We start from the raw sequence: 15,591 nt of genomic DNA on the forward strand, positions 1-15,591 counted from the left end.
TCCCCAGATACAGAAGGGAAGGGGCAGGAGGTTGTGGGCACTGCAGAGGCCTTCCTCGATATGCATGCACCACACAGGGGACATGGCTAAATGATTAAGCTATCATTTTAATATGGACCATTCCTGCAGTCCTGGGACGCTTTTTAAATAAAAAGAAGTAGGGGAATGGACTGTAATAAATTTAAAAAGTAGAGGCACGCCGTGCCCTTACGATCTCGCCCACTTCGACCATTGCCCCTGAGCCATCGCTGTTGGTTGCAGACTTTCATATATATATATATATATATATATATATATATATATATATATATATTCCAGGTAGGTATATATAGTTAGGATTGTTTTCCATAGGGAAATCGCAACATTCTATTGGTAATAACTTTGGCGCCGGTTGAGGAATCTTCCTGAAATTTTTCTTAACTTTGCCAAGCGGCACTCCGCTCCTTCCCTGAAAGTTTGGGGGGGATTCGTCAAGCGGGGGCCGAGATAAAAGGGGGGTCCAAAAACGTGTTTTCCCCATGTTAATTTCCATAGGGCGGTTGGACTCACTTTTAGCCCGAACGGCTGAATGGTTTTCCACCAAACTTGGCAAAATTGTAGGGACTGGTAGCCCGATGTGCCTTTGCTATGTCTCAAGATATGTGCCCCAGTGGTTTTTACGAAAATTAACTTTGCAAAAATATATATTGGGCTACATTGGGCTATATATATGTTAGAGCCCAAATGTAGCCCAATGTAGCCCAAAGATGGCCACCAGAGACAAAAAAAAACAAATGTAGCCCAAATATCAGCCAGATGTAGCCCAACTATAGCCCAATGACAGAATGTCCCAGAGTGTTCTAAAGAACAACTAGAGCGCTAACAGTCTTACTTATGACAAAAGTATGGCACACCTGAAGTCATCTTGATTGGAATAAAGTGTTAACACTTAAAACATTTAATTTGCTAAGGAACAAAATGAGGGGGTTCATTTTGCCATAGAAATTATGATTAGTGCTGAAGAAAGAAAAATTAGGGCACATTTTGAGTGACTTCTCAAATCCTCTTGCAGTCTCCCAAGATGGCCACCAGAGACAAAAGAGCCCAAATGTAGCCCAAATATCAGCCAGATGTAGCCCAACTATAGCCCAATGACAGAATGTCCCAGAGTGTTCTAAAGAACAACTAGAACGCTAACAGTCTTACTTATGACAAAAGTATGGCACACCTGAAGTCATCTTGATTGCAATAAAGTGGTAACACTTAATACATTTAATTTGAAAAGGAACAAAATGAGGGATTTCATTTTGCCATAGAAATTTTATATATATATATATATATATATATATATATATATATATATTCACTGGAAAAACCATAGGTTACACACCAGTTATAGTTAGCTGGAAAATTTACTCTCATAAAACCATTGAAATTCCCACGTTATAGTTAGTTGGACTCACTATAACTTGCACGTCTGCAATGCACTGCTGATGATGTCACATATTACATCACTCATGCATATATTTAAATATTTAAACATTACTCGCTAATATATGTATTCACTAAGATACACTTAATAAGCCAGTTAACCAATCAATTCTTTTTTTTAAAAACACTGAAAAAACCATAGGTTTCAGGCCTTATATAGTTAGGAATTAGCATTTAAAAAACCTTTGAAATTCACTGAAGAAACCATAGGTTTCAGGCCTTATATAGTTAGGAATTAGCATTTAAAAAACCTTTGAAATTCACTGAAATAACCATAGGTTTCAGGCCTTGTATAGTTAGGAATCAGCATTTAAAAAACCTTTGAAATTCACTGAAAAAAACATAGGTTTCAGGAGTTATATAGTTAGGAATTCGTTTTTAAAAAAACCTTTGAAATTCACTCAAAAAACTATAAGTTTTAGTGGTGTTATAGTTAGCTGGACATTTTACTCATACAAAACCAATGAAATTGCTCCTATATAGTTAGTTGTACTAACTATATTTCGCGCACCCGCAATCCACTGCTGATGATGTCACATATTAGATCATTCATGACATGGTCAGTGACATCACTGATGACATCTCAAATGACATAACTGATGACATCACTGATGACATCATCCACGTGACAATCACATACACCTTTTCATACACTAATACAATTTTTCATCCACCCGTGCTCACCAAAAAAGCCGCTAAACGCTTTAAACACGACTTCCTTAGGTCCCACCCAGAAACCCCCTTTGCCGACACCCACTTCTCATCAGCCAAGGGTCCCTTGAACACCGATATCATCTTCCACACCACACGCAGAGCTCAATGGAAAAAAGCGTTCCTCACCCTACTCACCGTCTCCACCACCAGGAAATCCGCCCATGGCCTTACACTCTCAATCACACCATCCCAACTCTTCCCAGGCAGAACTACCATCACTATCTACAATAACGGGATTGTCCTAATTCAATCGACAGACAGGAACCTGGAACTACTTGACAACCTGTTCCCCACTTTCAAAGAGCACCTATCCAATCGGACTTACACACATATCTCCCCCAATGCTACCACCCCTGACATCACAGCACCCAGCCTCGACCCTCCTAACCCAGTTCAGCCCCAGAACGACACTCACCTCACCATCACACCCAGCACCATAGCCAATTCCCCTCCGGCTGCAGCCACCCCTCCCCACCCCTCAATCACAGACATAGATCTCGCCCCCTCGTTCACCACCCGCTCCCCCATCCCCCCTACCAACACTCGTACCTCCGCTCATCCTCCCATATCCCCCCCCCATACGTTGCACACCCGTCCCGCCCTTCACACCAATATCCTCAGAACACCCCTCCTCCCCCAACTGCACCCCACACAACATGACTTTCTGTCCGCCTATCTCCCCCCCACACTTAGCACTCCCGTCACGCCTAGCCTGCGCCCCTCCTTCAACCTCTCACCACCCATTCTCACTCCCCACTATCCCTCCTCCACCCCCGCAACAGCCAGCCTCCACACCGCCCCCATTTACCCTTCCCCTCCTAGCACTGATGCCCTTTCCAACAACGCCAACACCAACCCTAACACAAACCCTCTCTCTAACACTTCCAACCCCTTCACCAGCTCCACCTCTCCACCCCGATTCCCCTCCCTCTTCAGCAACCTACACGCCTGTTCACCGTCAGCACCCCTCCCCAACGCCGTGCCCAACACCACGCTGAACATGATTATGTCCACCCTCCTCCAAGTGAAAGAAGAACTACACTCCATCAAAGAGTTGCTCATCACACACCCCAGACGCCCCCTTCCCACCACCACCTTTACACCTAATAACACTTCCCGCTCACCTCCTACTCGCCTTACCACACAACACCCCCCACACTGGTCCTCTATCCCCTCTTGCAATTCCACCAATCGCATTACTAATCGCAATCGCATTACCACCAATCGTAATACTCCCTTTACACCGAACAATACACCTAACAACACCTCCTCCCCACCTCCTACTCGCCTTATCACACAACACTCCCCACACTGGACTTCTATCCCCTCTCGTAATACCACCAATCGCCCCAGACGCACTACCAATACGTTCTCAGACCATGACATACGCACTCTTCTCCACTCCTACGTCCCGGCTCCCCATAATCGCCTAGCCACCATCCATCTGCCCATCCCAACGATTATCTCTAACCCCCTCAGACACCAAAAGGATAACAACAGAGGCACCGTCCCCAACAACCTCACAAATGTACCCCTTACTATAGAACCTTCCTCCACCCTCTGCACCCCTAGCCTCAAATGCATACTACTCAATTGCAGATCGGCCCAAAGACATTCCGCGGAGGTCGCCGATCTCATCACTTCTCTGGAACCGGATCTAACCATTCTGACTGAAACATGGTTATCTGATTCGTCTACACCTATCATGGATATCCTAGTCCCACCCAACTACTGTATCATTAGACTTGACAGGATCAAAAAACAGGCGGTGGAATTGCTTGTATCCATAGAAGCAACCTCTCAGTTATTAAAGCGTCCGCCCCCTCTCTTACTTCCTGTGAATACCTCTGCCTTGATATCATCAGCGAAAGCAAACCGGTATGTTCACTACACATCATATACCACCCACCTGGGGACAAGTTCTCCTTCTCCCAACAACTCATGGACACAATTTCAACCAACTCAGGACGGCAAAACACCCAAATTTTCCTTGGCGACTACAATCTCCATTGGAATGACAGCAGTGACACAGTGGTAAATAGCCTCAAAAGCTTCCTCAACGCCCTTGATCTCACCCAAATTTGCAATAGCCCGACCCATGAGAAAGGTTCTATCCTAGACCTCATCATCTCCAAAGAGGACGCTATTCAACTTGAGTCAATCCAACCTTGCGACTGGTCAGATCATCATATTGTCTCCTTCCTTATCAATGAAAAAATTAAACTTAACCCAATTCAAGCCTCTAAGCCCAAAGTTTGGAAAAGAGACATGAAGAAACTCAACCCAAACTCCTTACCGCCTAACAGCTGCAATCTCCTACTTCCCCCTCCCGGCGCCACGGACGTTCATCTCCTGACTGACCACTATCTCAATGCTATGTCCACAATAATCAATGAGGCTGCACCCCTGCAATTGAAAAGAGTTTCGTCCAAGATCTCCAACCCATGGTATGACGGGAGCCTCAATGATGATAGACGGGCCATGCGAATGGCAGAGCGCACCTGGAGGTCTGCCCCCTCTGCACTGCACCTAAAAACCCTGAAGAAACAGAGAAACGCCTACTTCAGGAAAATAAAACGCTCAAAAAGAGGTTTCTTCAGCCTCCAGCTCGCCCAAGCAAAAAACCGCCCAAGAAAATTGTTTGAGCTAATCAGGACACAATCCAAAGAACAACCCCAGACACTCAGCACCTTGAGCGTTTCACCTTCATGTGAAGACTTCTCTGCTTTGTTTAACCAAAAAACCGACAACATAAGAAGCGATCTCCTCAATGACGCAATCCTTTACTCCAACCCCCAACACACAGCAGCACCTGAACCAAAGAACAATGCTACATGGTCTTCCTTTGGCACCTACTCTGAAGAAGAAATTGGCAGATTGCTCAGCACGCTGAAACCATCCAATCACCTCACTGACCCCCTTCCTGCTAACGCTGTTATGGTCTTTACCCCTTTTCTCCTCCCACTCTGGACTAAGATTATCAATAGCTCTCTTCAACAAGGATCCATCCCTAACGCCCTCAAAGTCGGACAAGTCACACCGCTACTGAAAAAACCAACAGCAGATCCCTCTGATCTAAACAATTACCGCCCTATTACAAATATGCCCACTCTCGCTAAACTGTTGGAAAAATGTGTACAGCTACAACTGACTAAACACATAGATAAGTTTGATCTCCTCAACGCGCATCAATCAGGCTTCCGAGCAGGGCACAGTACCGAAATGGCCATGACTCACATATTTGACGACGCCCTCCAAATGCTAGACCAAAACAATACCTGCCTCCTCATCCTTCTTGATCTTTCCTCAGCATTCGACACAGTTAAACATGAGAACCTAATCGATCGATTAAACACAAGAATGGGCATATCTGGGACTGTTCTCAAGTGGTTCACCTCCTTTCTACACAACCGCTCACAAAGATTCAAAAGCAACAACCTGATGTCCTCTCCGGTACCTGTACCGCTAGGCGTCCCTCAAGGTTCCTCCCTCTCCCCAACACTGTTCAACCTAGTTATGGAACCTCTCACTACTTTGCTACAAACATCCAATGTTCACTTTCACATGTATGCCGACGACACCCAACTTTATCTCAAAATACAAACTCCTAAGGACATCATGCTTCTGAACACCACGATCAGAAACACCCAATCCTGGCTTGCCGAGAATCACCTCAAACTCAATGCGCTGAAAACTGAGTTCCTCCTGATCTCACCTCCCGGAAAAATTTCTACGGCTCAAACATGGCTTAAGCACTTAACAGCTCTAAATGTACAACCTACCATAGTAGACTCAGCAAAATCTTTAGGCATAACACTTGACGCCAATCTCAACATGCAGCAGCACATCAGCAAGGCAACCAAAGGAGCGAACTTCCAAATCAATACCTTGAGAAAACTTAAACCCTTCCTTCCGGCCAAAGACTTCCAAACTGCAGTACAATCTTTAGTCATCCCGCACATAGAATACGGTAGCACCGCACTTTGCGGGCTCCCCCTAACTACAACGGCACCCCTAAGAGCGTCTCTTAACGCTGCAGCGAGACTCATCACTGGCTCAAAAAAACACTCGCATATTTCCCCTGACTTTAAAACTCTGAACTGGCTACCTTTTGAAGCCAGAATACATCTGAAAATCGCCTGCTTGACGCACAAGGCTGTACACATGAATTCACCCGCCTACCTCACTCAAAAGCTGACAATATCTGGGGGCTCTAGAAATACTAGAAGCTCAAACAATCTTTTGCTGAAGCCTCGAAGATTTCGGAAGGAAAAAACCTATAAACGCTCCTTTTCAGGAATGGCACCCAGGATCTGGAACGCACTCCCTAGTGAAACCAGGCTCATCTCCTCCAACAAACTTTTTAAGAAAGAAGTAAAAGCGATCCTCATGGCTAAATACACATGATCTATTATTCTGTATTTCTCATGATTCCGCTCTGTACTACCTGCCTGACCCCTTGGTCTATTTGTATTACTTGTATTATTGACTTACTTGATTGTATACGTTCCCACTTTGTATATTTTATATTGTTTGACGCACCTGTTTGACTTTGCACACTCTACCTACACCACCTTAACCCTACTCTCGTACTACTGATGCACCTGTGTGACTATACACCCTGCACACACCTACCTCAACTATTCCTTCATGCTATCTCCAAAAGCATTTTAAGCACGCTTAAACAAGTATATGATCCTTATTTTTGTACTGTGATACTATTGGCGCAACTGTTTGACTATGGTCATTGGACCGACACTACCTCACCTGTGACCTACCCCTTGTATTTTGTCCTACCTATGTAACTATGCACCTTGTACCTTAATTACCTCAATTACTACTCTATCACCCCCTTGTACTTGTAAATCGCTCTGATATCTGTAAAGATCTTGTTCGCGCTATATAAAACTTTCAAAATAAAAATAAATAAATAAATCTATATCGACATTAAACAAAAGCACGCATCCTATTCACATATGAAGTCATCCTACTCACTTATGCAAACAATGGATCATACTTACATATTTACTTAGCAAAACACTTATACAAACACCACTTCTTCTATTCATTTAGATAGTAAGTCATACTTAGTGAATTATAAAATCATTATTACAAATATACAGTTATCCATACAGTCACTCACACAATCATTGTGTCTTATGTATACTTATTTATATACAACAATTGACACATACACTGCCTTTTATTTTTCTAGTTTGTTGGACCTGTACCTTTGAGAAATATATTTGCTCATCACCACACCCATAAAGAGATTCCCTCACCCAAACTGTTAGAACATGTAGTTTTAACTTCATATATCTACTGAATCAACTATTCACACATCTTTGGACAGTCACACACCCCCCACCGAACCACACACACTTTCACACTCCCATACAAATACTCAGTTAACTAATCAATAATAACTAATATAGACTTTCACATAGCTAGTAACCAACTGTAGAATCAGTTTACACAACAACTGACAAAGTGATACAGATATTCACACAGTTTAGTCACTATCCACTATATTTAGTGAGACATTATAAATTGGTCAAGTAAACAGTCAATTACACTGCTACTAAATCCTCCATCCAAATATTTATTTATATATATCCACTCATTCTTCAATGTAAATTGCTATATATATAATGCATATTTAAATAACGAAGCAAACCACATTCACTGGATGATGTCATCAGTGATGTCATCAGTGATGTCATTTGTGATGTCATCAGTGATGTCACTGACCATGTCATGAATGATCTAATATGTGACATCATCAGCAGTGGATTGCGGGTGCGCGAAATATAGTTAGTACAACTAACTATATATGAGCAATTTCATTGGTTTTGTATGAGTAAAATGTCCAGCTAACTATAACACCACTAAAACTTATAGTTTTTTGAGTGAATATATATATATATATATATATATATATATATATATATATATATATATATATATATATATATATATATATATATTTTTTTTTGTAGATTTATATAGCGCGAACTCGACCCGAAGGTATTGGTTGTACATGAGCACCAGTTACTTTACACAAGGACACATTCATTTTTTGCAGGCACAGGAACTAAATAAAGTGGTTTGCCCAGAAATACAGGATGCTGAGCCGTGACTCGAACCTGGTTCCCCTGCTCCAAAGATGGCAGCTCTGGCTGTAAGGCTACATCCTCAAATGAATCTGCATAGCACTTAAATGGGACTGGCGTACCACGACCTCAGCCTCTTCCATGACCACATAGTGCTATTTTTGGTGAACAAGGCAAAATAACCAATCTTTTGGAAATTTAATTCTGGAGCAAAAACTGAAAAAATGAAGTCTCACGCAAAGTTCACTTCAGCTGCTGGTAAGGCTACTGGAGTCAAAGTTAACACCTGACCCAGACAGAGTGGATGAAACTGCAGTTTGAAAAGAACAGGTCTTGAAGAATCTAGACAGTCGCCAAACAGACATCACTGTCAATCGTTCCGTTATGCGTAAAAAATATAAACCCAGACTGAAGATAAGTAAGCAAGCTCACTCACTGGTGGTAAATACGAGCTCTGCTAGAAAGCCAAAAGGGAGCGAAGTACAGTATCTCCCACACCCACATGAGCTCCTAATGTGGGACCTAAAAGGTTGAGAGCTATCAATGCAAGGGCATCAAACTTGGTCTCAAAAACGAAACAAGTAACAGGAAATGTCTCAAATTTTGTAGTGTCCTGCTGGACACGGTCTAGTTGTTCTACTGATGTAATCTACACTTTGCCCCCACCCACCACTGGCGTCACGATTTAGGTGACCCAGTCAATAAAGGGGGTGGAGCGCACGTGCTCTTGGCCCATTAACTAGCCCACTATCCTGGTGTCCGTGTCTCGTTTCAATACCTCATGTGGGCCTAGGGCCCAACACCACAAATTCGACCATGTCCGTGTCGCCTGTGACTGACGGCAAACGAGAGTTATTGTCCAAGATTCAAGAAATATTGTATTGCTAATATTCCCTTGGCACCAGCGTAGGAATCCTGGGAAAGTTTGCTGAGTAAGATAGTGGCCTGGATGCAGTCCAAGATGTTCCCAGGCCTGGTCTGAAGACAGGATTTCAAACTGGTGAAAAGGGAGCGCATCCCGAGTGGTCTGGAAATCATTGACTGTGGGAAAGCAAACTTACGTGAGAACCATCATAAAAATAAAAAAAATCCCCGATTGCAAAATTGTAACTACATTTATCCCACTTTAACCCACTTTACAGGATCGCCTTCATACAACTGATAGATATTCTTTTTGAAGCAAACTCTGTAGCACAGCTCATATGTCACTATAAATTTGACCTGTATCCTACAAACGTTTATCCTTTATAAACGTCCTGCCAGGCTATGAATAAACAAGCTCTTATTTACAATTTCATGGTTGATGCAGGGTGGAAATGAGCCCTTTCCAAATAGCCCCGTCTCTCACTGTGGACTAAACCATCCCAAAATGTTCAACTATTTTTCATATCATTTTTATGTCTCCCTGTTTTGCTTGCTGCACATTGATTTTCTTCTTAAACGTGTTTTCATGTTTGTATTTTGTGAAGGGGAAGTGCAAAAAGCACTAATAAAGAAAGACTGCGAAAGGATGGACAAGGTAAAAAGCACTTTCCATTCTGGTCATCAAGCATGACACCAAAACATTTCGCACACCAGATTGTGCACACTGCAAACCCACACCCATCCACCATGTTGAATCTGTGGAGCAGAGGGCTACCCATGAACCAAGGCACTTCATCGTTTTGTGAAGGGTATGAAGCCTTATGTGTACGTATTATCGGTATAATGTAATATAAATCGAAATATTTCAGTTCACTAAGATGCATATCATTTGTAAACCATTTAACAATAAAGAAATGCTTTGCACAAAGACCACAACCTGATATTTGACATTGAGACAAAGACGTGTGGTTGGGCAGCTGTGGGTGATAAAGGCATAGCTTTGTTTTTTACTTGGGAATATAGAAGTAGTTCTTTAGAACTACTAAGGTTCTAAACTAGAAATACCTAGGAAATTATATAATTGCAACTGGAGATGGTAAGGCATCTGTGAGATTGCAGCCATTTTAAGGTTCTGACAACACTATGTTGAAAGTGTAGCTTTGAACTGGTATATCACTTTGATATTGACATTCATATATTTTTTTCTCTTTTTCTCTTCACTTTAGTATTAAACAAGCGGTGTCACTCATCAATATGATTGACACTGGAAAATTTCCACGCTTGCTGTCCCGTATTTTGCAGAAACTTCATTTAAAGGTCTGTATAGATAAAAATAAAAAAATATTATTTTCAGTATTGTGTCTTTTTGTCTGACTATATGGTTTGGTGGGTTCATACACCCTAAACAGAAATATTTTATACCAGGGAGACATGTATGCATTCATGCAAATAAATTATTGTATCGATTACATTTTAAACCAGGAACCCGCCATGATTCTGATTGTCATGGCAAATGGCTTTTATTGCTCAGTGGTCATATTTAGAGGTTCCTATTTCATTTCTAAAATTGCATTATTCAAACAATTCAGGGTGTAGATTGTAGTCCTAAGGTGCACAATGTCACTGTCCTGATTGGAATAACCTGGGGATTGTGGTATAGGTGTCGGTTGTCCCTGCTTCTGTGCGCAGTATGAATGGAGCAACTAACTTGGGCAAATCATGCTAATGTAGAAATATTGAGATGTAAAGATGAATTTTAGTTTTTTCAATATTTTGTTACAATGAAGGCCAATACAAAACTCGTACACAATTCAAATATCCAAACGATTTAGAATAACTACATAATGTAGGCAGGTATTTACAATACGAATTGAATGCCACTAATATTGTATTGAACCTAGATATACCCAGCAAAAAAGCACTTACTTCTAAGGCATTTATCTGAACCGGGGAACACCAGATTTGTGTCTCAGAAATCATGAATACGTTTATAAAGAGGCATGGTGATGTAAAAAGTTGAAACTTGAATTGTTTTTAAACCAGCCTTGTAACAGGCCTCCAATGCTCTCTAAAACGTGTAAAACAGGTATCGGGAAGGGAATGGCACTAAAATGTATTGCTTTTTTAGATTGACCATAATGCTTTGGCATTGGCAACTGAGCCAAAAGATGAAATATAAAACATTTATGAAAGCTGGACTGTATTATACATTGCTACACAATCCATAATGCAAAGCTAGACCAGAAAGGGTTATTTAACCCATCAAGTGCACTTAAAACTGATCTGCTGGTTTGAAGTGTGCACAGCCCTTTCTTTGTTTTTATGGATTTTTCATTGTGGCTTCTTGTGACCAAAAGGGTGGCAGCACTCCAGTGCAAGGTGGACCCCTGTAAAGATGCTATTTTTGAACAGGTGCTCAGGTTCTATGCTATGACAATTTGAACTGTTTTCAAACCAGTCTCACAACCTTCCTGTGAAAAGTCCCAAAAGGAGCAAATCAGGAATTGGGCTATACTACTACAGCTATCATTTCTATATTACAATGGCCATAATGTACTGGCATCGGTTATTTGACTAAAGACAGGGTATGAAGAGGTTGTTAAAGATAAACTTGTTCTAGCAGACAGCTAAACACATTTTTACACACACATTACTTTCATCTTCTTCGCAGTGTTGAAACTATTTCCTCTCTGGGCCCATTATCAAAATCTTCTACATACAAACCATAGATCCTCCGATGAATCTTTTACGTGAGCTAGCGGGTACTTGGCTATCAAGAGAACATGTTGTAAATCCTTATGAGGACCTCGAGCAAGAAAATGCCAAATTCATGCATACATTAAGATATCTCCTATAACCGTAGTAAGCAAATTATTAACAAAGGATTTCACACCAAGAATGACTTGAAACGATAAAATTGCTCATGTATATCATTTATCTAAGCCTCAATTTGAATGGTCAAGAAACACAAATCACATTTAAGCTTTTGTATATAGAATCCATTTAGTACAATTAGTCACACAATGTCAGACAGATTCAATAAAATAGACTTATGCTGATTACCTAAGGCATAAGAGAGAGAACATAGGAAGATTTAGTTCAGCATCTGGGTTACACAAACCAAATATGCAGAGATGAAACGTAAGGAGTCACAGGATTGAGTCCATAACTCTCCAGCCAAAGAGTTATTACTGCACACTTTACCAACCGGCAAAGTACAGGTTGAATCAGTTTGGATGTTCAGTTCAAAATGGGCTAGGTATAACAAATCAACGTTCATTCCAACAGCATGCCAGGCTGGGAAATTGAAAATGATAGCCAGCACCAACTCCTCCTCCATGGGTACAATTATCCTTCCAAAAGCTCTTAGTTTAATCCCACAAAGTATCAGTTTTGTCGTACATTATGTTTTCCTTTGGTTGTCCACAGTGGGCTGCTCATGGTGTGAGCAATACCTCACTAAGCAATCTGAAAGCATCAAGTAATCCTTTTGTCGAATCATCAATTTCAACCACATTATTAGTTACATCCTTCTTTTTTTAATTAAGTTTCATTGTCAGTTGAATCAAACATATACATCAAAAAGAAGGGGAAAGAAAAAGGAAAACAAAAAGATACAGGCTGATATGCACTTTTGACTCAACCTGCGAGTGGTATACAGTTGTTTAGTACACTACAATATATCTTATTGACAAATCTATGAACAGGACGCACAGCAGAGTACATGATAAATTGTAGTTAATCCATTTGAATGAGCTTGTAGGTACAGTGTTAACGGGGTCCAATAGTCTCTGGGTTTAGAACGAGATGGAAGTTCTTCTTCTTAGGTTTGGAGTGTGTCCTTCCAATACACCATATCTTGCAGCCATTTTTTACTTGTAGGGTATTTCTTACCAAACCAATACATAGACAATCGTCTCTTAGCCAACAAAAATGCAACGGCACAACATTTACGTTTGGTTGCTCTCACAGTTGACACAAGACCCAACAGACATATACGATGGTACAGTCAATTTGTGCCCCCAAGACAGTGCTTAGTATGTCTGTTACAGTTTTCCAGTACTCACTAATATGTGGGCAGTACCATGCTAAATCTATAAAATCAATACCACATCGTTTACAACATGCATCTGAGCGCAGGCCACATTTTTTTTATTTAGTTGGTGTATGATATGCTTGATGTAGCTATTTAACATGTATGAGACGTAAGTTCCCACTTGGAGTAAGTAGATCATTCAGAGCACAGCAAGCTGTCCATTCCTCCTCACTAAGGGGTGTATCTAGAACAGTTGACCACCTGTCACGTGCTTTGTGTGTAGTGTTTGCTATGTCCTTTTGTAAAAGTACATATAGTTAAGTCACTAGTTGAATATTGTGTGAGTTGGTGATGATCATTTGTATTGCTTGTAGTGTTGGTGGTTCTGCAGAAAAATCAGGATATAGATCTTTAATTGCACCTCTCAGTCTGTGATAAGTACATTTAAAGTGGAGTGTTTGATTGCTAATGTATAGAAGGTCATCTGGTTCTATGAATACTCCATCTTTATAGATATCACCCATTGCATCTATACCAACCTGCTGCAGCAGTGTCATGCCCACTTTCTCCTGAGACACTGAAATATCTGGCTGGTGCAGTAGCAGCATTGCTGGTGCATATAAGGGAGTTTGTGCTCCAATTTCCCCATCTTCTGCCATGCTAGGTTGGTAATGTGTATGGTCTTTATTTCGTGTCTCGGGACATGTGCACGGGGGTATGGCAGAATATATCAGAGTGGAATTGGATGGGCATCTCCATCCTTAACTGCCATATGTGGGAGGTAACAAATTGGATGATACCAATAGTGCGTGTATTGTGCCTGGGCCCAGAGATAATAGAGCAGAAAGTCAGGGACCGTGAAACACACTTTTGAGTATGGAAGTGTAAGCGCTCGTAGTTCAATTCGTGCTTGTTACATTTTTTGTCAATCTTTGAAATACTGATTTTGGCGGAGTTATGGGAATATTATTAAAAAGATATAGAAACTGGAGAAGTATGACCATCTTAACTATAGCCATTCTATCTGCCAGAGAGAGAGGTAAGTGTATCCATCGTTCTAGTTTATCCTCTAGGTTACTTATTGCGGTGCCATAATTTGCACGTATAACTACCACAGGGTCTCTGTGATACTAGATGCCGAGGTATCGAACAGGGTCTGATTGCCACTCCAGTGGAAAGTCCACTGGGTGTGGTTTTGTAATTTCAGTCTGTGGAATGATGAGCGATTTACTCCAATTTATTTGAAGGCCTGATTGTCTCCTAAATTTAATGTATTCCCGGAGAAGGGGAGATAAGTTGTCTTGAGGTTCACGGACATACAGCACCATGTTATCAGCATAGATGAAAATATTTATAGGGCGCTGAAAAAGTTGAAAGGCTGTAGTCTTGTGGTGGTGCCAAATTTTCCATGTTAATGGTTCTAGGGCGATGGCGAAAAGCAGGGGTGAGAGGGGGACATCCCTGTCTAGTTCCACTTGTAATTTGTATCGTGTCCGAAACGTACTGATTTATTTTTATACGTGCTACAGGTTTCGTATATAACATTTTAATCCATTGTATCAGGATTGGGGGAGACCCATTTTTTGTAGTACTGTGAAAAGATAGGGCCATTCGACTGAATCGAATGCCTTGGCGGCATCCAACAGTACCGCAGCGCCTTGAGTTCAGAATTGAGTTGATGGGATAGTGCAAATAAGGTGCGTATATATATATATATATATATATATATATATATGCGCCGTGGAGCGATGGGGGTACAATCCCCAATTGGTCCGGGAGTATTATATTAGACATAAGTGGCTGGAGGTGTACAGCAATAATTTTTGCTAGTATTTTTGTGTCCGTATTTATTAAAGAAAGCGGGTGGTAGGACTCGCAGTTTTCAGGGTCTTTATCTGGCTTTAGGGGAGCTATAATCATAGCTTCTTCTAAGTGTGGGTGGGAGTATTTGTCTGCTGTGTGCGTCTCCATACATGTCTACCAGGTGCGGTGCTAAGAGTTCGACATTTTCTTTATAAAATTCACCCGTGAACCCGTCCGGACCAGGTGCTTTTCCATTGGGCAGAGTTTTTATTATATATGTGACTTTTTCAACTGTAATTAGTTGCGCCAAATATTCACGTTGATGGTCAGATAGCCAGGGTAATGCAATGTCCTCAAGATATGTAAATATTTATGGTTGATCTGCTGTATGTCACATTGCATACAGCTCCCCATATGTGGACATGAATGCTTTCAATACGCCCTGTGTATCGTATTGTAGGGTACTCTGTATATCCTTAACTCTAGTGACTGCCTATGGTTTGCGTTCAAAGCAGATTTTGTGTGCTAGTACGTGGCCTGCTCTACCACCCTCTCCGTATGTACGTGCTTTTGGCCTCCTCCACACATATT

At 41.4% G+C, this 15,591-nt stretch overlaps 1 protein-coding gene across 2 annotated transcripts in view; it reads left to right on the plus strand.

Moving 5' to 3' along the window:
• The window catches only part of COMMD10 (COMM domain containing 10), a 1,018,276-nt gene that overhangs the window by 15,684 nt on the left and 987,001 nt on the right, over positions 1 to 15,591 (plus strand). For both annotated transcript variants that reach the window (XM_078675543.1, XM_078675544.1), the window contains exon 2: positions 10,388 to 10,478. In XM_078675543.1, coding sequence (XP_078531669.1) covers positions 10,388 to 10,478 — 91 coding nt within the window. The remainder of the gene's footprint in view (positions 1 to 10,387; positions 10,479 to 15,591) is intronic.

The sequence above is a fragment of the Lissotriton helveticus genome, chromosome 2_1 (assembly GCF_964261635.1).
Source record: "Lissotriton helveticus chromosome 2_1, aLisHel1.1, whole genome shotgun sequence".
Classification (NCBI taxonomy): domain Eukaryota; kingdom Metazoa; phylum Chordata; class Amphibia; order Caudata; family Salamandridae; genus Lissotriton; species Lissotriton helveticus.